The sequence below is a fragment of the Cydia fagiglandana genome, chromosome 5 (genome assembly GCF_963556715.1).
Source record: "Cydia fagiglandana chromosome 5, ilCydFagi1.1, whole genome shotgun sequence".
NCBI classification, from domain to species: domain Eukaryota; kingdom Metazoa; phylum Arthropoda; class Insecta; order Lepidoptera; family Tortricidae; genus Cydia; species Cydia fagiglandana.
This window is the reverse complement of record NC_085936.1, coordinates 21,611,733-21,634,685: the sequence shown is the minus strand read 5'-3', so window position 1 is coordinate 21,634,685 and position 22,953 is coordinate 21,611,733. Positions and strand designations below refer to the sequence as shown.

General features: G+C 37.6%; 2 protein-coding genes across 2 annotated transcripts in view; one reads left to right on the top strand and one right to left on the bottom strand.

Annotated features, from left to right (window-relative positions):
* Positions 1-22,308, bottom strand: part of LOC134664666 (lachesin-like) — a 98,770-nt gene extending 76,462 nt beyond the window's left edge. The window contains exon 1 of the mRNA XM_063521407.1: positions 22,134-22,308. Within this exon, the coding sequence (XP_063377477.1) occupies positions 22,134-22,218 (85 nt within the window). The 5' untranslated portion in view covers positions 22,219-22,308. The remainder of the gene's footprint in view (positions 1-22,133) is intronic.
* Positions 5,609-6,776, top strand: LOC134664702 (uncharacterized). The gene has a single exon (XM_063521447.1). The coding sequence runs from the start codon at positions 5,609-5,611 to the stop codon at positions 6,749-6,751; it is 1,143 nt and encodes a 380-aa protein (XP_063377517.1). The 3' UTR covers positions 6,752-6,776.
* Positions 22,309-22,953: the final 645 nt, after the last annotated feature.

The following is a 22,953-nucleotide window of genomic DNA, read 5'->3' as shown; positions in this document are numbered from 1 at the left end:
TAATTAATGGATGACCCCTAAGTAGTAACATTGTATCTTTCAAATTAAAACGCAAGCATCTGTAAAACAATATCAGTGGCTGTTTAACCTAACCTTGGTCGTTCCATTCGTATCTGTGCTATTACGTATCGCCATCTCCAGTAGGACATCACGTCAACCGCAATGTTACGACTGATACTGTGACCGCAGGGTGAAATAGGCGGACGGTATAGCTACCGAGATATTAGATATATACCTGGACAGGTCAGGCTTATGAATAGGTGGCTTTCCATCAGAGAAGGGTCCTCCATGCTCCATTAGCATAAGAAAGAAAGAAAGCCAATTATGATTTGGATTTGTTATGGATATGTATGTCAGCTGTCAACAGTTAAATATAGTTTAGGTACAGAAAAGAAAAATATCAAATGAGTTTTTACTTAAAAACGTGTGCTGACCATTTAGTGGAAGTGATAATTCAAACTATAATCAGAAGCGTTAAACATACAAGCGCAGTAGGTATTGAATTAATCATTACCGTAAAACGGGGTGAGTAGGTTTCGCGGGGAGAGTTAGGTTATGAATGGGGAGAGAAGGTTTGAGAGGGGGGTGAGAAGGGATTTTAAGGCTACTGCTACAAAAATAATGTATTCCAATTTAAAATGGGGCTATAGTAATACGCATAATAAAAAAAAATCGATCCAACAGTCTCCCAAAATCACCTTTGTATGAAAAACCCTCTCACGCCAAATACGAGGCACTACGGGGTGAGGTGAGTTTTCCTCTTTATCGTCAAAGTTATGAAATGGAACTACCCAAAATAAAATACAAACTAAAATACAAACGTCCTAACCACTTGTTATATACACCATTCAGTTTTCACATGTAAAAATAAAATTTTATCGAGGTTTGAAAGTCAAATTTCACCCAACTTGCCCCATTTTACGGTCTATGGGACTGTATTTTCTTTCCTCTATATGCTTTCAGGAGGTTTATTCTGAATGCAAAATCTGATTATGAATCTGATTTGGCTTTTTTATCACTATTATTAGGATAAGTTTTTATTAATCACTGTTATCCAATCAAATTCTGTTCAAATTCGTAATCAATAGATACTTTGCTAGTTACTAGAAATTACGTTAATGTAAGAGAACGTAAGATTATTGACCGTGTGTTACCGTTTCAGTTTGGGCACACATCCTTTCGTATGTCTAAATGTTGTCCTCTGTATTAAGTTAGATATAATTTTTCTGTCGTTTCCTTTTTTACTGGAAAATGTTCAAAATTGTGGACATTGAAAAAAAAAAAACTTAAGTGTCAGTGGGGTCTATGGCACTTAAGACCATTGTGTGTGAGTTCGCTGTGAGAAGACTCAACGAAATAGGTTTTTTTAAGCTTATGAAGCTTATCACGAAGTCTACTACAGCTCACAGATTCTCTAGTTATATTTTCAACAGTTTTCATTTCTAAGTTAGAACGTAGAAATTGTAATAACCTTGCTCAATAGTCGCCCATCCGAAATAATACCTACTTTAGTATGCCCCGGAGCATATTTCGCAACAAAATAAATAGCGGTCTTACCCAAGCACTCGTGCTGCGCCTTGTTTTGCCAGAATGTTTGCCGACGGAACTAGAACCGTTCGTTGCTGGCAAACATCAAATTTCGATATTATCGTCGATATTGCTCAAGTTAATTTACAATATAATAATATGGAGTTAGGCAACTTTTTCAGGTGTGTATTAATCAAAAATGTAAGTATTTTTTATAAGGTTTAGGTAACAATAACTTACTCTCGGTCTTTACTGTTAAGGGTTTCGTTAGATTTATTTAAATATTTATGGGCTACTAAAGTTGAAATGTTGGCACTGTAGTGGGTAAGAAGAAAAGTGAAGCATTACGAGTAATAGACGCAAAAAAACGTTTTCAATTTACCAAAGCATTATATTGCATACTCTTGCTACTCTTAGGTCAAGTATCTACATATATCAGTAGACATATACATACATGTACTACGTGTCATCTGGCTAGCGCTATTCAGAAAATCAAATTGGTTAGCCTACTAGATCCTAGCAATACGTTAGTCGGTCATATAGTAGAGTGGTCCCCGATCGAGAGGATGGACTCAATTCCCGGCGGTTCATTTCAATGACGATATCGGGCGGATGGAGATGGCTGCGTACACTGGAGAATGATGAGAAGAATCCAATCTATTCTTTATTCATACGTTCAATGTCTGTTATACAATTACTCACATTTAGCTTGATTTCATTTAATGTAAAGTACTTTCAATGGAATTGGACAATCGAAAAATGGTTTGTCAATAATCGTGTTATTTTTTTATATATTTATCCAATCACCTCTTATAAATGGGAGTTAAATTAAAAACCATGACAAAACTATAAAGTTCTTTGTTTACTATAAACTACAAAGCAGCAAAAAGTGGCTAAAAGGTAATTTAAATGGAGAAAATTAAACTGAGAATTTAGTTTCATGCAAGTAGATTTTGGAAACCCGTGTTATTTTATAAAAATCTGTCCACACACGCCCCACACGAAGATCAAGAGCGTAAAGTTAGCAAAGGCAGAGCGGTAACTTGGTGTAACTTAAGTTATATGTTTATTATTTATCCCAAAAAAGACCGAAGTGTCTAAAAGTTGTCAATTAGAGAAAATGAAAAGTTGTTAAGTGAAAAGTTGTTTATACATACCTAAGTATAGATATATATGTGTTCTTTATAGAACTAATAACACGCTTCTTAATTTAATTAGCTGCTCGCTATAAAGTGTTCCTTTTAGCGAACTTAGTTAAAACTCGTCCTCTTTGCCCCAGTTCAAGTTATCTAAAGTCAGAAATTTCGGCGCCCGCAAGCTGGAGTTAGTTAAAAGTGGGCTAAAAGGGGCTTGACAGATTAGATTGAAAAGTTTTGAACTGTACACACAAAACAAAATGCTCTCTTTGCTACTACTTAATAACTGCTACGTCCGTAGTATGGAGCTTCTTATGAAAGTGAAGAAGCGATACGCTTTTCGGAGAACGTTTATTACACACTTAAACTACTCTAGGCGCAACAGTAATATAAGCAAAGAGATCTAAACATGCTTAAATAGGATTTTTACACATTATTATTGTTAGAATTAAGCCCCTTTTAAGTAAATAATAATGCTAGATTATGATTGATGTCATCACAGTAAGATTTAACAAAGCAAGATTGGTTGTTAGCTTTTTATAATAGGTAATCTTTTATTTATTGTGTGTTGTGTGACTGTGTGAATGAATCAATGTGTGTTACCAGTGATGACTTACGGCTCCAAAACGTGGTCTTTCACTATCGGCCTAATCTCAAAACTCAAAGTCGCTCAACGAGCTATGGTGAGGGCTATGCTCGGAGTTTCTCTGCGTGATCGAATCAGAAATGAGGAGATCCGGAGACGAACTAAAGTCACCGACATAGCCCACCGGATTAGCAAGCTGAAGTGGCAATGGGCAGGCCACATTGCGCGCAGAGAAGATGGCCGATGGGGTCAAAAAGTGCTCGAGTGGAGACCACGGACTAGCAAGCGCAGCGTAGGACGTCCACCCACAAGACCTTGTTAAGGCCACCGGAAGACGCTGGATGCGGGTCGCTTCCAACCGGTATGAATGGAGGTCCAAAGGGGAGGCCTATGTTCAGCAGTGGACGTCTTATGGCTGAGATGATGATGATGGTGTGACACCGTGGTGAACTTCTTTATAACTTTACCCCTACGTATTATGGGCTAAACTTTTAATTGCACTACAATCCGCACAATGTCTCCATTCCTAATGTGCCTATGCAGTTTTGCAGCTAGTTGTACACAGGAACCTTGGCTTGTGCTGTTGCTTAACTTGTGTGTGTAACTGATTTGTGATTATATTTGTTCTTTATTTACCTACTTAATTTTTATAAGTGAGAACCTGTAATTGGCTCTGTGAATCTATTTTAGTTTTTAGAAATGTTTATAGCTGTTGGTTTTCCATGTATGTAATAAAAATAAAAAAACAATTAAATCATTTCAATCTTAGCGATCATAATATCGGACGATTTAAGCAAGTAGTCCAAATATTGTGTTTTTTTTTATTGTGGTCTGTAAGATATAGGACAAATATAAATGTATACCTACTGAAGCATTAAGTTGTACGCCATACTAAAGACATTATTCAACGTGTTTACGTGACAACATTTTACATTACAAAAACATTGAATCGCTTCCAACATACGTTAGTCATACCTTCATAACGGACAGCCCATGACGAAGCGTTCTTGAGATTTATGACTAGCCCCATACCATATTGTTCACTGAACCTGAACTTTATTGTAAGGACATAGAGTTCAACGATGGTCAGTAAAGAGGGTTGCACGATGGCAGGCTTCCAACTATGATTATGGAAGTAAGAGCTTAAAGCGAACGACGCTACAATCTAGACACGTCAGTGTCGGCCCAAGTGGGAAGAAAAAGGCGATGCGGCACTGCAGATGTTTATACTCTGTATTTATATAAACATTATTTTTTTAATTCAGGCTGCTAAGCTAGAAAGTAATACGTTACAACGCAAACTTTTTACTATCCTGTTAATCATTATACCTAATGTTAATTTTGTATTTGAGCAGTAAGAGAAAAAAATAAGTTTGGGAATAAGAATCCAAATGTCAGTCGTCACAATATACTATGTTCTGTTAAAGATTACGCGGTTTGAATCATTTCGAGCAACGAAACCGTTAAAAAAATTGTATGACGAGGTCTATTAAAAAAACCGGCCGAGTGCGAGTCGGACTCGCGTTTCTAGGGTTCCGTGCATAAGTCCGACTCACGCTTGACTGCACATTTGTAATAGGTTTTTCTGTCATCTATAGGTAAAGAACTATTTTGTGTATTTTTTTCAAAATTTTAGACAGTACTTAAAGGGGGGAATGGTAATTTTTTGGGTATTTTCTTAAATAACTTAGAACCTATGTATTTTAAAATTATAAAAAAAAACATGTCCATCGTTCGGTCACTAATTTACATTATGTGTACCAAATTTCAACTTAATTCGTCCAGTAGTTACCGAGAAAATAGCCTGTGACAGACGTACAGGCAGACAGACGCACGAGTGGTCCTATAAGGGTTCCGTTTTTTTTTCTTTTGAGGTACGGAACCCTAAAAACAACAAACTAACTCAACACTTACATAACAAAGGCACATGTTATAGGTACGATATTCCACGACAATAATCATGGAGAAACAATGCCATAATTCTATTCTATTTCAGGGGGGTCACGTGACGTACGTCACAACAGTCATACGCACTTTTCGTTCGCTCCGTGATATTTATTGAAAAACTAAATAATAAGTCGTTTTTGACACTCCATTCGATATAAACGCTATAGTCCTAGTATCAGTGCTTACTAAAAATAAACAATTGTTTGGTGTGCGAATGTTATAGCAGCAAGAAATAACAGTTTAAAATCGGTGTAAAGTGAACTAACTGTAACTTTTTGACAACATCTGTGCGCGTCAGCTGACCGCCGACAGCGAATCAGCTGTTAGCATCTGCGCGTGCGCATTATCGTTGTGTCAGTGATACTCACTGGAAATTGAACTTTATTCAAAGGGCGTGCAGTTCGAAATTACAATGGCAAGCTGTGGAGGATGTTTCACTACAATAACCGACGGGAGATGTTTGAAATGCCGCAACTGCCAAAAACTGTACGACCTTATTTGTGCGAATGTCTCGGAAGACTTATTTAACGGCATGGGACCGGACCAGAAATACTCTTGGAAGTGTGTGGAGTGCAGAAGTGCGGAGCCCAAGACGGACAACTCAAACACGCCCGTACGCGTTGGTAATACGACACACGGACACGCTAATGTCAATATGTGCAGGGGTGCGCGGACTCAGGTCGTCATGAGCCCCGTGGAGGACGAGGGCAACAGTTCCGTCATGGAGGTGTCGTACACTGACGGCAACTTTCACAACACCACCCCGCGCGACAACGGGATGGACTCGACCCGCGTCACCGACACGCAGCTACTGATCACCGAGCTCCGGCTCTTCCGCGAGGAGTTACGCGCCATGAGCCAGCAGATACACGCTCTTCGCGCGACCCTGGCGAGCCTGACAGCTAGGATCGATGGCTGCGATGGGCGCATCGACGAGCTTTGTGCCCGTGTTGAGTCGCTGGAGAGCAGGCCGCGGTCGAATGATAGCGGCGCCAACACATCTCTCGCCGAAACTGTGTCGCAGCTTAGGTTAGAGCTCAACGACCGCGAGCAGGCGTTGTTACTAAATGACATCGAAATATCAAGTGTGCCAGAGAGTCAGGGCGAAAATGCGATGCATTTGGTGACAACCCTGGGCCAAAAGTTAGGGGTTGAACTCACCGAGCACGACATCGTCGACGCTACGCGTGTGGGGCACGCGCCTCAGCTTGAGGAGGGTGTCCACGGGCCGGCAGCGCGACCGCGGCCCCTCGTCGTGCGCCTGGCGCGCCGCGCCGTCAGGGACCGCCTGCTCCAGGCTGCGCGGGTGCGTCGCGGTGTCACCACGGAAGGCACTGGCATCCCTGGGCGAACGTGCAGATTTTATGTCAACGAGCGGTTGACGCCCCACAACCGACGACTCCTATACAAGGCGCGGGAGCTGAAGCAGCAGTTCTCCTGGCGGTATGTCTGGACCCGCGACGGTAAAATCTTCGTACGGCAACAGGCTGGGACGAGTTCGCCCCGATACCGCATACGCACTGAAGTAGACTTGGAGCGTGTTTTTGGTCGATGATAGGTTTGTTCGTAACATTGGCTTCGTAACATATTTGTCTAACGTCACTCACGTCTGTCTGTCATTGCCACTGTGGCCGCTGGTATTTTTTCACTTGTTCAAAAAACGTGCACTACGTGGATGCAACACATACACACCTTACACTGGCTATTTTAACATGAACTCATTTTTGCACTTTGTTTACTACATATTTATTTACTTGTACTTTATATTATATTTACACGACACTTTACTCATTTTATACAACCGCACGCTGAGATTCACTTTTACACAAATAACCTCAAATCCACATCGCTTACGGTCCGCGCGCTTGGTTGCAATACTTGTACTGCAAAACCGGTTCTGTCTAGCTAGCTGCCCGCTTATCTTTAAGCGCTATAAAAGTGTCTAGAAATCAACTACGAATCGGTTTGTACAACGCAGGCTCACTAGGTACAAACCATGATAATTTTATAGCAACCTGCACTCGATTAGACATGGACGTGTTAGCTGTTAATGAGACGTGGCTGAGAGGGGGGGATGAATGCCGGGCTCCTGTGCTCTCGGGGTGCAGGCTTCGCCACACTCCGCGACCACAGGGTTCGCGCTCACGTGGTGGGGGGGTCGGGTTCTACGTTAAACGTAATTTCACTGCCCGCAATTTGCCACACCCTGTAGACCCCAAACACAAAACGGTGGAACAAATGTGGTTATATATAACAGTTCAAGGCAAAAAAATCGTAATCGGTACAGCGTATCGCCCACCTTGGCAAGATGTTGACCTATTCTTAGACGCCATTTCTGACACGATTAGCTCAATTAGTTATGACCACTTAATACTTATGGGTGACTTTAATATTAACTTATTTAATACCAATGACATCAAAACATCAAAGTTAAACAATTTTTTATCTAGTTTTAATTTAGCACAAATAATAACAGAGCCAACACACTTCACTAATACCAGCCAGACATTAATTGACGTGGTTTGCACCGATTTAAATGCCAAAAAAATTAATACTGAGCTTGTAGGGTCGCTCTTTGGGCATTGCATTATTATGTGCGAATTCGCATTTAAACGGGACAAACCTAAGCCGTACACTATACTGCACAGGCCCATTAATAACATTAATCTCTCACTTATTGATACCGATTTGCGTAGTGTGAGGTGGGATCTGATGTCTGTATTGCCGAATGTTAATGAAAAGGTAGAAGCATTAAGCAGGCAAATAGTTTATGTATTTGACTTGCATGCACCCATGAAAATATCTACAATAAAGGGCCCGTCATATCCTTGGATCACTGATACAGTAAAACTAATGATGCGTATGCGTGATCAGGCTGCCGCAGAGTATCATAAAACCGGTTCTGAGAATAAAAGACTGTATTATAAGGACCTAAAGTCAATTGTAAATGTAGCTATATATAATGAAAAGTCGGCATTTTTTAAATACAATATAAATAACAAAATTAAGGAGCCGAAATCCCTTTGGAAAAATCTAAAAACTACTATTCTGCCTCAAAATAGTATAGATTTGCCAGCTACTCTCAGCGACCCTAATAATATTATAAATAATCATTTTTTAGACTTACCTATTGTATCACAAGTATCAATTTCTCAGCTGACTTACTTCGAGTTCCACAGGTACGACAAGTCTATGTTTCATATTGAGCCAGTTACCCCCGATAAATTGCTAAAAATTGTTTCAAAACTCAAATCGAATGCGGAAGGGCATGATCTAATTAATTTAAAAATGCTTATTATGACATTTCCATATACCATAGATTTAATAACTGATGTGGTAAATACTTCCATTCTAACCTCTACTTTTCCCGACATCTGGAAAACCGCCATTGTGCGCCCACTGCCTAAAATCTCTAACCCTTCCGAATTAAAGGACCTGAGGCCCATCAGCATATTACCGTGTATGTCTAAGATTCTAGAAAAGATTGTATGCACACAATTAAATGACTACATTGAGAGCAACGGTATCTTGCCCGATGTACAATCAGGTTTCAGGAAGGGACGCAGTACAGTGACAGCCCTGCTTGATGTCACAGATAACATACTCTGCGCACAGGATAGAGGCATGTGTACACTGCTTGTACTGCTTGATTTCTCTAGGGCATTTGACTGTATCCATATAGACCTATTACTGTCAAAGCTAAGCTATTATGGTTTCGATACCAGTGCACTGCGCTGGTTTCACAGTTATCTCACTGAGCGGCACCAGTATGTAAAACTGTGCTCAAATGATGGAATAACTAAAATCTCAGCAAACAAGGCCCTCTCACAAGGCGTACCTCAGGGATCGATACTCGGCCCAATCCTGTTTATTTTATATACAGCAGACATCAGAACTCGCATTACACACTGCAAATATCATATTTATGCAGATGATATTCAGATATATATTGCTTGTAAACCATCAGAAATTGATAGTGCTATAGAAAAACTAAATATGGACCTTGCAAATATAGCGTCTTGGGCATTCGACAATAATTTAATGCTAAACCCATCTAAAACAAAATACCTTATCTTTGGCACCAAAACCCAGTTAAACAATATCAGACCCACTAGGGATGTAATGTTATCCGGTGAACCAATAGAAAGAGTATATGAGGCTCGAAATCTAGGCTTAATCATGGACAGCCAACTAAGATTTGAGAAGCATGTTGCTCAAACTGTTAGTAACTGTTTCTATAGACTTAAACTACTCTATAATATACGACCATTTATTAATGAAACCTTGCGCATTCAATTAATTGAAACACTTGTTCTGTCCAAACTAAACTACATGGATTTGGTGTATGGCCCACGTCTCCTATCAAAAACAAAACGACTCATACAGAGGGTGCAAAATGCTTGTGCTCGGTACTGCTTCAATATCCCGCCACGAGCCCATGTTACTCCATATTTAAATAAACACAATATTCTTAAAATGCTGCACCGACGCAAGCTTCATCTGGCAGGTCTCCTTTTTGGCGTAGTAAAATACAAATCCCCATCATATCTCTTCGAGAAGTTGTCATGGATGTCCACTCGCAGGTCACTTGGGGCTCGTAATTGCAGTGTGCAATTGATGACACCTCGTCATGCGTCGGCGGCTTTCCGTGGGAGCTTTAGGTATGTCGCAACCAAGTGCTGGAACATTATTCCCCCCCCTCTCAGGAACCTAAAAAGTGTAACAAGTTTCAAAACCAAACTCAAAATACTTATACTTCAACACCAGCAGTCACAGGAGGCATTACGGCATGATACGAGTTGCTTTTAATATAATTTAATTTTTTTATTTTTTTTTTGTTGTTTAGCCGAAAATGTTACATGTTTTACAAACAAATAGTCAACTCAATAATAATGTATACCTGCTTTTTCTGTCCTTTCCTCACGATCACACAATGCGTCTGTACTTGATCTGTACTCTGTATGTATATAGTGCGTGTTGTAATTTATTTCTTCGCTTCGTCCCACATTACAATTGCGCGTGTGGTTATCTTTTTTGTCTTTATGTAACTATCTTATGTTATTTAATTTAATTCCCTTAGTGTACAGTATAAACTTTCAATTGTGTAAACTTGGCATGATCTCCATGGTCAACTGAGGAACTTTCACATTGACAAAATAAACTTCACCTCTTTAGTTATGTTGTATCAAAGTTGTATTTGAATTTATCACTTTTGCTGTATATATGTTGTCACCGGATATATGTAGTTATAAAAGTTATTTTCATATGAATGAAAGGTAAAAAAAATATATATATATATTTATCGCGTTGTACGGCATGGCCATTTTTGGTATTGTCTTGTCAATGTCAAATGTCATTTTCAGCTACTGCCATAGACAGTAGTCAAGATGGCGCCGGTCGCTGCTGCAAAGGCTGCGTTCAGCTTATGATAGGGCCGTGTCGTACGGCTGCGTTCGTGGCCCACAAATGGTCTTGCCGGAAGATCAGCGCTGGCCCTCGGGTCAGTATTATGCTGAGGCGAGCCCATTTCGTGGTAAACTTTAACGCTTTCCAACTTTATTAATATTTGTAGTTTTTAGTTATACTCTTGTATGTAATCTTAGTTTTAAGTTTATCACGAATAAAATGCTTGATTCTGATTCTGATTCTGATTCTATCAAATTACATGAAAGTTAACGTATCCCAATTATAATTAACCTAAATATTCCAAATAATTTGATTATTTTAGCTTGAACAGTTCGTTGGTTAAGTCGCGTCTCGTTGGTTAATTACTTCCTCTAACTTTGTTAATTAACCATATTGCCGGGTTATTAATAGAAAATCATTATATTATTTGATTATTTAGTCATATGCTAATGCTATTTCTGGACGTATTTATTAGAGATATAATAAATGTTAAAATCGGATTTTAATATCAGAGCGCTTCATGGTCGAAATATAAATAGGATAAGTAACTCAATACTTATGATGACGCTACTAACTATGTACTTACACTATGTACTACAAATTTCCTTGATAAATTTCATGTTGTTGCCGCATTGTTGTCCGGATAAAATGTTCAACGCGTCAGTCGTCTTAAGATCCAATTTACGTAAAAACAATCTCAAGGAATTCATACAACCTTTCCCTGCTATTAATTAATTATCAATATAATGGTGCAATCTGTTTCGCAAATCGCCCTCTAGGCCTACAGCGACTGGGACCCAAACAACACAATACCGTGTTTGACGTACTATTCAGGCCAACTACTAGTGAGCCTTCGGGCTTACAGAGATTCAACTTGCTTGCCGAAGCTTGGCGAAAGTGGGTGAGATTTTATAGGTATATATATGTTTATGCAAAAACATTTGCAATCAACCTTATTATCAAGATACTGGTATGTACAAATTAAATTCTTAAATATTATAGTATAAACCGATCTAGTCCCACAGTCAGCTCAATAGGGTTTGTGTTATGGATACTAGACGACGATATTAAACAGAAAATATTCATATCTCAGGAACAAATATCTGTGATGAACACACAAATAAAATAATGCCTTTGCCAGGATTTGAACCCGAGGAACAAATATCTGTGATGAACACACAAATGAAATAATGCCTTTGCCAGGATTAGAACCCGGGAGCTTTTGTTTCGTACGGCACAGGACATTATAAAGAAGAAGATACAATCACAAAAATGGTATGACGAGGCTGCAACAAAATTGCTGTGCAGCATTACTGCCGAATGTATTGCTTCAAGAAAATGTAAATTTTCTAATACTTCGATAAACTAATATTCTCTGCAGAAGCATTTGATAGAAATATGACACTAAGAATACAATCTTTCCTTTTACTGGTTCTCTTGACCTATTTACAGAATTGGGCTGTTTTCGCTGAGCTGTCGCAATAACAGTCCAGGGCGGGGCCGGGACGGGGGAGGGTAATTAGTACGGGTAGGATACTTTTTGCGGCAACAATGTGGAGAGCTCGTAAACTGGAGATTCTGAAGAGCGGTTGACTTGCATTTTATCTTGTCGGCACAGATAAGATCCTTTTATGCTTGAAATGGGGTGCTTGATGCTTTTGGGTTACAAAAAGCCGCTCTGTTTCATGTTTTGGCGAAATCTTTTTTATACACGTAGGGATAACGTAAGGACGCTTAGCATGACTAATTTCGTACATTAACCCGCCATTTCCTATCGCTTTCGCACGTGCATAATTATATTGCTGTCCCGCTCGCACAGTAGCATTGACCGCGGGCTGGAGAGCAATATAAAAGCGTGTGCGATAGAGATAGTGACAGGCGGGTTGATACACGGAATTCTTTGTGCTTTGCGTCCTTACCTTACCTTACCTCCTAGTTTTGAGAAAAAAAGTGTAGTCCATGGTAGGTCTACAACGCCTAAATCCAATGTATTATTAAAATTTAACAAAATGTTACCATTATTGATCTTTCCAGCATTACTAGTGGATATCTTTTTAAGTAAGTGTTTACAAAATATAAAAATGCATTTAATAATCTATTGTCTACAATATTTGCGTGACAGATTAAATACCATCAATGAACAACAAAAGTGGCTACTTTAACGCGGGAAACGAGGAAAATGCTGACAACAAAGACTTCTCGCTTTTAAGAACTCCCTTTTATTGTTATATGGAGACGCGATTGATGGAGACCACGACAAGAAGCTTTCACATAAAGAAATGAAACAATGAAGCTTTGACATGTATTGTGATATTTGGGTCGATGCGTGGAAAGAATTAAATGTAATAAACATTCGTTTTATTTGGAATGTTTAATACCCAAATGTGTCATACTTCTTGATGGCAGGTAGGAAAATGTATATTCGTAATCAACCTATTGATATTGATTTATTACCTACTGTATTTTGTCGACGTATATAATAATATAATAAAACACTTAGAGCTTTTGTAAACTGCTTTTAGGCTTAGATACTCTTAGGCCCACTTGCACCATCCTATTAACCCGGGGTTAAGCGGTTTAACCGTCAACCTAGTGTCAAATTGTACTGGTAACCTTGGTAACTCCAGGTTTAACCGGTTAACCCCGGGTTAGTGGAATGGTGCAAGTGGGCCTTATAGTATTAAAAGTCGTGAAGTATTATAATTTATTTACTCCCTTGGTCTAAAAGAAAATACCATAAGACCCTTAAAGTTAGCAACGGACTCCATTATTTGTGCTCTGTTGCGATTGTTTGTGCTTACGAATAAATCTATTCTATTCTATTCTATTCTATTCTATTATTAATGTTTATTCATTTTATTATTTTTTGTGAGGTTTCCTTTATACAAAGCTACGATATCAATATTACGAGTTGAGGCTGGCAACTAATATAATAATGGGGCTTAGTCCTAGGCGGGCTTCAACAATAGTAGGCTTTTTGCTCCTTTGTTAAGCTCGCCATTATAACCGACGTGAATGGTACTAAAAAGACATATGACGATGGCGAAACCGTGGCGCTTATAACGTTTAAGCAAAAACTGAGAGTCATTGTAGAACGTCCTTAGAAGGGATAAGTGCTTGCGCCCGATAATTTCCTAGATTTATAATATTTATAGCCTTGGAAGGTCTGATAGCTGGAAGTATGTTAAGTGTGATAAGAAAATATTCGAATGTTATGTTGAATAAGTTCCCAGAAAGCCGATGTCAATTATAAGTTTTATTGTATAGGTACAGAGTATTTACTTGGCTTTGATGTTTTTCTATTTTTGTAAGTGAAACATCAAGGTTTTATTGTATCAATCAATAAAAATGGTAAGCAATACAAGACCTTTTTACCTATTAACTGCGATAGTAAGTAATTAGCAGTTTTATATTATAGGACATTTTTTTCACACAAATTCACTAAGCCCCATGGTAAATCTCATGGAGGCTTGTGTTGTGTTGTGGATTTTTAGATATAACATTTAATTTAAATTACCCAAGCTATCAAAAACAAGTATAGCAGATATTGTTACTAAATTCAGACTTAAAGACGATAAAATTACATCTCACGCCGAATTACTTACAACTCCATAATTTACAAAGAAAAAGGCTACAAAGATTCATTGTTCATGTCAGCTGTCCAGTGATTTGAGCACGGCGAAGGAATTTCAAAAAGGTAGACGTGATTTCAATTATTTTAGTTACTTTGTTTTAAACGATTTTCCTGAAATAAATTCTTGTTAAAGAGAATTGAATGAGGGAAAAATTATATACTCTACTACAGTACGTAGAAAGGGGGAAGTTATTGTAAAATAGTAGGTAATAACTACCACCATGTTAGTCCACAGAATTGCGGTTAAGGATTATACATATAAGGTAAAAATATTTAACAAAATTTTCATGGAATTTCAGCTTTTTTCCAGTTCATTTACCAGTAAATTGTGATGATTCAAAAGTGGGGAATTTACTAAAATATAACGTGTTATTAATTAATCGAACAGACATTTTTTTAATCTAATAGGAGGCAAACGAGCAGACGAATCGCCTGCCAGTAAGCAATTACCGTCGCCAATGGACACCCGCAACACCAGAGGGGGTTGGGATTGCGTTTCCGGGCGTTAAGATAAAGAGAACGCTCTATTCTTGAACGTTTGAACGACCGTGTCGGTCCGGAAATATGACGAAAGTTCTGTCCATTCAGATCAAACATCAGTACTTAATTAAAGGGGCCCACGCAAACGCAAAATTAAACGCACGTAATTAAACGCAAAATTTGACAGTTCTGAATAACTGACAGGCTGATATCGTCCGGCGAACTGGTAATCTGTGGCCTCTTTATAGTTTTTGTTGATAACTTTATGTTTCAAAATAATCTCGTATTGTTTAATACGTGTGCTATTACAGTTTTTGCATGAAAATTCACTTATATCAGAGCTATAATAATAAATCGAGAACATAGCTCCTAAACACCCAGTCAAGTCGTTATGACAACCGGTTAACTCAACCAACTCTCAATAAATATCATCACGAATACCGCCTAGCCTCTGAAGACGTCATTAATAGTTATAACCTATAAACGTTATGCGTCGTAACATTAATTTATTCGCCATCACGCGCCACTTCACTGAGCAAACAGAAGAAACGTACGGAATTATATCTTATAAGTGCAGCTTTTCTAAGAGCCGTAAGGATAACATTCTAATGCTCTAGAAAAAAACAAAAATACTACTTAGCCAAGTAGTGAAATAATAATGCTAGTGAATCAGTGCTACACCGTTATACGATGCGTATACTTAATTGCATGTAAAAACATGCAATTAATGTTCCCATGCTCCCACCGCGAAATAAATACGCAAATAAATTTAACAAATTACCACCAAATGTACACAATTCCACACGTGTCTCGTCTGTCTACGAATCATCATCGGGAGATGCCGGAGAAGAGATTGGATTTTTCTGGATGGCTCCAATTTCGGAAAGCACTTAATAGACAGCGCTGCGGCCATGTTTTTTTCTGAGAATTACTTTTAATGTTTTACATGTTTGCGACAGGATTGCTTGACATATAAATGCCCTATGGATGACACCCTGTGCAGAGTATTCCTTAGAAAACCAAAAGAACCTGGGAGTTTCAGGCCTATTCGTCCTTCTTGTGCATACATGTATTGGTGCCACCGATACACATCACACACACGTTAACTAAATGACATCATTCAGATATTATTCTGATGTCAGTACGTCCAAATTAGATTGTTTTTCTATAACGCGTCATTTCCTCCTCCTCCTCGTCTCCTCGGTACGGAGTGAAACATGTCGAGCGTTTTTCGACTTAAAATACGTGAGTGACCCGTTCTTAAGATATTTAATATAACGCGTCATTTGTTCAATTGTACAATGTACATTCATTGCATTAAGAATTTACTGTCAGAACGGTGTCCCATACTAAGTAATCACAGAGTAGCGTGACGTCGAGAATTAAAATGAAATTCTGCGGAATAATATTTTAAATGACCTACTTACGACAAATTATGCTACACTTTGTAATGCATCTATTAATCATGCAAGGAAACCCGGTCTCCTTTGCTCAAGTAAATGTAGAATAAATTAAGATTTAAGATTTAATAAGGTAGTAGGTATAATTTTTCATTTTGCGTTACAATTTTTTTACTGTATTATGCACACTGTTATTCTTTTTTAAATAGGTAGGTACTGTAACTACTGAAAGGCCCGATTCTTATGTCGATGACTGACTTTTTTGTCAAATTTCGATGGATAGAGTACCCTATTATGTACTATAAAAACGCAATTTAATAGTATGTCCTAAAAATCTTGCTCTGAATTACGAAAATGTATGGTATTTTCAAGTCAATGGAAAATTCCATTAATTTATTTTGCGTACATTTTGATTTCGTATTTATTTCACCCAGAAGTAAACTCTTTAAACCAGACAAAATTTGTAAAAATCTCAAGCAAAAATTAAATTCAATAATAAATTTAAAAAATATTTTGAGGCCCATAAATCTTTCAAGTACGTTAACATACGAAATAAACACAGCAGCTCAATGCTTATATGTTGCAAATCTTTACCAAAAAACATAGCTTAAAGCAGTGCCAACATTTACAGATTTTTCTTTTTCCTTGAGCTTCAAATATACGAGAATTCGTCCGTTCCGTTGGCTCCTATTCCGTACAATGGCAGGTTTTCTGAAGCCAGAAAACTCGAGCCAGACTTGGGAATACGTTTTAAGAACGTTGTTAGCTAAGTAAATTCGAATTACTATTTTCTGCAGTTAAAGTAGGTACATTCAATATAAAATCTACAAAAGTCCAATAATAGTTCATATTAAACAATTTTTATAGATTTTATCTCATTTTGATACGACCTTGAAGATCGCTCATGCTGATTGGTGCATGCGAAATAAAGTAAACTCATGTCAAAAGCATAAAAAACTGTGTGAAGGATCAAGGATTAAAAATCTGCTTACCACCTAACTAACTAACGGCCACTTGCGCTATACAGGGTTAGCCACTAACTCGGGGTTAACCGGCTAAACCCGGAGTTACCAGTCCAGTTTAATCCTGTGTTAACGGTTAACTCCGAGTTAGTGGCTAACCCTGACTGCAAGGCCCTAACCGTCTAAGTAGGTACCCACCCAGTGATAGACATTTGATATTTCAGCCCTCCGGACGGAAAGCGTTAACTTTCGACCCGCAGCGTTAAATGAAGTGGTCGCTTTCCGGCTCCGTCGAACAGAAAAATAGTATAAATACACATCTCAGCCTGTTAAAAGCCTCAGGTCATAATTGTTTTTCGATCTAGGCTGCGCCTTTAGGATTTTTTTTATTATACACCCCTAAGTATGTAATATACCTACTATTTCATATCCGCATCGCAATGTTGTGTGTTACGAGTAAACGGAGTTTAATTAAATTTTGCATCTAGATATACCTTACCGGAATTCAATTTTGATTCATCAGAAAGATAGATGAATAATGTATTATACCGCACTGCTGCTTTCATATTACGGCAGTATTAATTAGCCCATTATCTAATTATTGTTCTTATTTTATTACATTATCATCGACGAAAATGTCGGTCTTAATTTTATTCGAAGCAATTCCATAATGACGACGTACTCAAACAATTTAATTCGCCGAAATCCAATTATGTTTCCCGTTCAATGGGGTAATCATTACCGAATGCATTCATCATTTGCCTGCGAATTGGAGAATATCGACAAAAATGATAAATTATAATGCAAATTCAATAATGGGCAATCAATTTTCGTTAACGTCAAGAGTGAATATAAAAAACATACAGGATTCATGTAAAATCAGTATATTAATGAGCCTTTTATTATGAATAGAATAAATATCAGCTCAGTTTTATTCATATTAAACAAGTTGTTACGTTTGTGATCTTAATATTTTGATATGTATATACCTGGATGATCGCTCATGCTGATTGGTGCAAGCAAAACGATGTTAAAGTCTATAATATTACGCACTATTATTATTTTATTATTCAGAGCCCACTGTGTCCCACTGCTGGGCAAAGGCCTTCCCCCTCTTCTTCCACTCGTCTCTGTTTAGTGCTATATATGGCCAGCATAGCCAGATATAGCGTTATATACAAATACAAAATTCTTTATTGCAAAAAATACACGTCAAATATGATGTAAGGGATGGAGCTACCTCGTAAGCAAAAATATATGCCCGAGTTGGGTAACACCGTTCTGATATGATATAGAGCGCCAACCACCAAGACGATTGACAAGGTCGTGTCAAAACCAAACTAAAACAAATTGATAAATTAGAATCTCCCTATTACTTCAATAGCCAATTCAATCTACAATCACTCACATTCAATAATCCTAAGATCATAAGCTCCCACATCATTACCCAAAAAGCCATTCACTCGCAAATCATAAATGTGGAACTCATTCCATTCACTCCCGAATGGCGGCTAATCGAATTACCATATCAATTGTTCGTTCGTTAAACAAATTAAAGGGGTAATTGGGCCCACCTTGGCCTCTAATTAGGGTGCCTGGAGGATAAGAAAGTAAAGTGTACTCAATAGATAGGTAGTTAATATACCTTAGGTTAGGTTAGAGTACCTATATATACCTTTGAAAGCCGGGGTCATAAACTTAGAGGGTGGTTGCGGTTACCAAAGCCCTAACCACGATGATAATCTCACATTGGCAAGCGCCAAACGAAAAGAAAACATGTAATTGGGATGACAGATACTTGCTATGAAAAGTGACGTGACTATTTTCATACATACATTGTGAGTAATTAAGAAAAGAAATGAATAACTTTTATACAGGTTGGCCAAAACATAAATGCATTCCCGTTGGCAGAAAGGTTTTGGAACTATGCTGAGGAACCTTTATATGGCACCAACCCCGCAACCGCGAAAAAAAATTGGGCCGTTTCATACATTTTGGCTAGTCCATGATTTTCTATGGGAGAATAAATATTTATTTACTATTTCGGGGTTGGTCCCATGGCAAAAGTATGATCCCAAAACCTCCCTGGCAACGGGAATGCACTTATTTTTTGGCAACCGTGTATAGTTTTTATAGACATAGACACTTTTTAACTAGGACAAACGCGTTTTCACTAAAAACGGGATGTCACGGTAACAGCTATAAAGTACAAATTAATAGAATCTAAAATATCATAGCAAGATCCTATCATTCGAGCATTCCATTTAAAATGTTCCTAAGAAATCCGCATCCGCCTCTATTGAATATTCATAATCGCAGTTGGCATTTTTTATCGAATCGACTATCGATTTTCAGATTGTCGGATAACGCTGATTCGATTCGGGAATAACGCCGGCACCAATATTTTTACAAGCGGGTCGATTGCTGGAATTTTAATATTTTCGAAAGCAATCTGGCCGGAAAAGAATTTTTTGATGTTGTTTTCTGCTGATTTTTCAAATTGATAGCGTAGCATTTTTGTTTTTCATCGTTGAATGGGTATAACAATGTTACCAAATACCAAACACAAAAGAAAGTTTTAAATGTACCATATACCTACAATCAAGAATTAATGCAAATGTTGATGCAGCGAATATTTTCATACGAAATTAATTAAGGAGGTATATTTTTTTTGTTAGTATTTAACAAACGGGAGAACTTCAGAAGACTCTCTGACTAGATTTGGGTACTTTCCTCTACTTAAAATAAATTATTTCATGCAGGAAATAAAACATCTGATAATTATTAGAAAAACAGAGTTAGCAGTTATTTTTAACCACAATTTCTATTTAATAACTAGGATTTAAATATAAAAAGTAGGTGAGTAGACCGTGACCGTTTTCATATAAATTCCATATTAGAAAATCGTTTTGACAGCTCTAAAAAAGTTGCAGATTTGACTAGTAGGAAAGTAACCAATATAATTTATTAGATTTATTTCCTAGAGTTCAAAGATATGTAAATTAGTTAGCTGAAACTTAACTACGTACCCTACATTTTTATTGAGGCAAGCAAAAGTTGGTTATGTCTAGCCAATCACACTTTCCTAATTGCATAATCAAGACCTTAAGAAGCAACAGTTTTTACAAAAGAGGCAACCTTAAGCTTAGTATTAAATTTAACAGTGGAAATCATCAAAGCATCGTTCTGCTTGATACGAAATCGTCTTTACGACCTTAGGTACTAACCATTATAAAATAATAAGGGAGAAAAAAAACCCGTTGTTGTTGTTGTTCCCTGGAAAAAGTAGAAAAAAAATATTCAGTCACATTTCAATTCGTTGTTCAATTTCACCACGAGTATGACAAATAAAAACAGACATTTTTGTTTCGTTGTAGCTCTCAAATTCACAAAGCACAATGTTTTATTTCGTCACAAGTTAATATCTAGTCTAACTAGAATTACTAGAATACCAAGATGTAGAAATACTTATTGTAGCTTAAGCCGAGATTCTAGAACTCAGAGACGCGTGGAATTCCTAAAACTGACAGCACTTGTCACGTTCACACATTTTCACAGTCACATTTTAAGCTATAAAAATCTTTGTTCACCAAATATGTACTTACGTGCTTACGTGAGAGTAGATATTCATACTTAAATAGGCATTATTACAATAGGTACGCTCTTATGAACGTCAAATTAAGCTACACCTATTATTTATTTAGAATTGGATCGTTGGAAATTTGTTGCTAAAAATACATAGTCTGTGCGGAGCGAGAAGAGTTATGAAATGTATGGGGCCCAATATATTCTACGACTCTTTCGGAACAGGCTCTAATTAAGAGGATATTACAAATTCAAAAGTTTGTTCGCCAAACAGGCCGTATCAGTTTTGCAAGTCCGACTAGAATGGTGCAGGATCAGCTAAAATATGCAAAACCTGACAGTGTGAATACTCGCTTGAAATACCATTGCATATTTAGTGTGCTCAACATTTCAGCTCAAATTGAACATTGTTAATTTAGCACAAAAGTTTAATCAGACTTAGAGAACCAGTCTAATTATTTTACTAAATATCTCTAATTACTATGTTTTTAAAATTGATGTGGCAGACCCAGACGGAGATGCCGGGACCACTTAGACGCCTTCATCAGTAACTGGCCGGAAAAAGCACAACAACGGGAGTTGCGGAGATCAAGGGGAGAGGCTTTTGAGGCCTGAAGAAAAAGTGACCAAACCCTCCACTGACGGAGACTGGATTCGAACCGGCGTCTTCAGCTTACGAGGCTAACGCTCTGCACCTTTGTGCTACTCGACCCGGGCTGGCTTGGCCACTTTCATACTATACACACATCTATTCGTCTATTCGTCTATTCGTCTACACTTTCTTTCGTCGCTTCTAACCCTTGCGGTTGTACACATACTTCACTTTCAAAAGGTCGGCAGAGCAGAAGAAGCGAAGTTCTTCCTTTTTGACTGTGTCTGAGTGAAGTATGTATCAATACAAGAGTTCTTGCTATATTACGGTCTACCCAAATAAAAAATTGTATATGCTGGCTCCTGCTGGCTGGCTGGGTCCCTATATTGACCTTAAGCCAATCGTTGCGAGATTAATTCTGCTGCTTTTTCTATATTTATTTTTTTATTTATAAAAGAGGAGATTCTTAATTGATTTGTATTTTTTTATTTGTTGCCTCATAGCATCCGTCATTTTCTAAACCGATTTGATTTTTTATTTGTTGATAATATTTAATATAACTACTTACAGATTAGTCCCAGTTAATAATCCATTTTTGGTGAAGAGATCCACAAAGAATTGAGGAAACTAACGGGTAATAAATAAATTTTAACTATATTTAACTTGAATTATTATTTATCCTGTTGCGGATATCATTATTGGTTTGTTTGGGTCGAAGCATGTTGCTGATTTGCATTTGTAGCAACCAATAAATAAGATTAAAATGAATATTAAATTTTATAAGTAGGTACTTATAAAAATTGATAGAATTATATACTTACTTAACTATACTTGTAATAATATCGCTAACATTTCATGCTTTACATTTCAAAACTTACCGATGGAATCCGTGCAGCGGAACAACACTGAAATTCCCAACACTATCAACTGTATTTCCCACTTCATCACAACGTCCAACCGCATTTTCACAAAAACACTGGCCAGTAACGAAAAGTGTATGTTCGAAGTTCGAAAGTTTGTATCGCGTTTTCAACGGTCGGGACGCAGGGCCCCGGCGAGATCGGATAGCAACTGTTCAGTCGGTGGCTTGGCAGGCTGTAAGGAGTCTTCGCGCATGCGTATAAGTATATGTATAAAAAAACCTTTTTTAAGCATGTTGTGGAATTTAGAATCGTCTACGGTGTCCATATTTATAGAATTTACAAACAAATGTAGGTAAGTCACTTTTTTTCTAACTTTAACAAGTGGCCACAATGTGACATTTAAAAATAATGCTCGAAAAGAGCTTAGATGAAGTTTTATATGAAACTTAACAGTCTCATTACTGTGTCATCATAATTAAGGATGAATCTATTGATACCTATCTTGATTCGTGATAAAAAAAAATAACAATAAAAACAAAAATTGTGGTATTTGAGTAAAACATTTCCATATATGTATTTCTGTTTTTTACCCACGCCAGCAAGCAAGGAAGAGACGGAAGGGGTAATTTAGGGGGTACTTTAAACCTAAATATTATGAAGGGTAAAAGTTAATAATCATGTTAGCAGTCAATACGACGACGATGTGAACCCTTAATAAATCAAATAGCCAGACGACAGATAATATCGATGCAAATGTTGCTTCTTGAATGTTGAAGCAAAATCTGCATTAGAAATTCAACATCGTTGTATCAGTATTTCGTATTTAGATTTAACT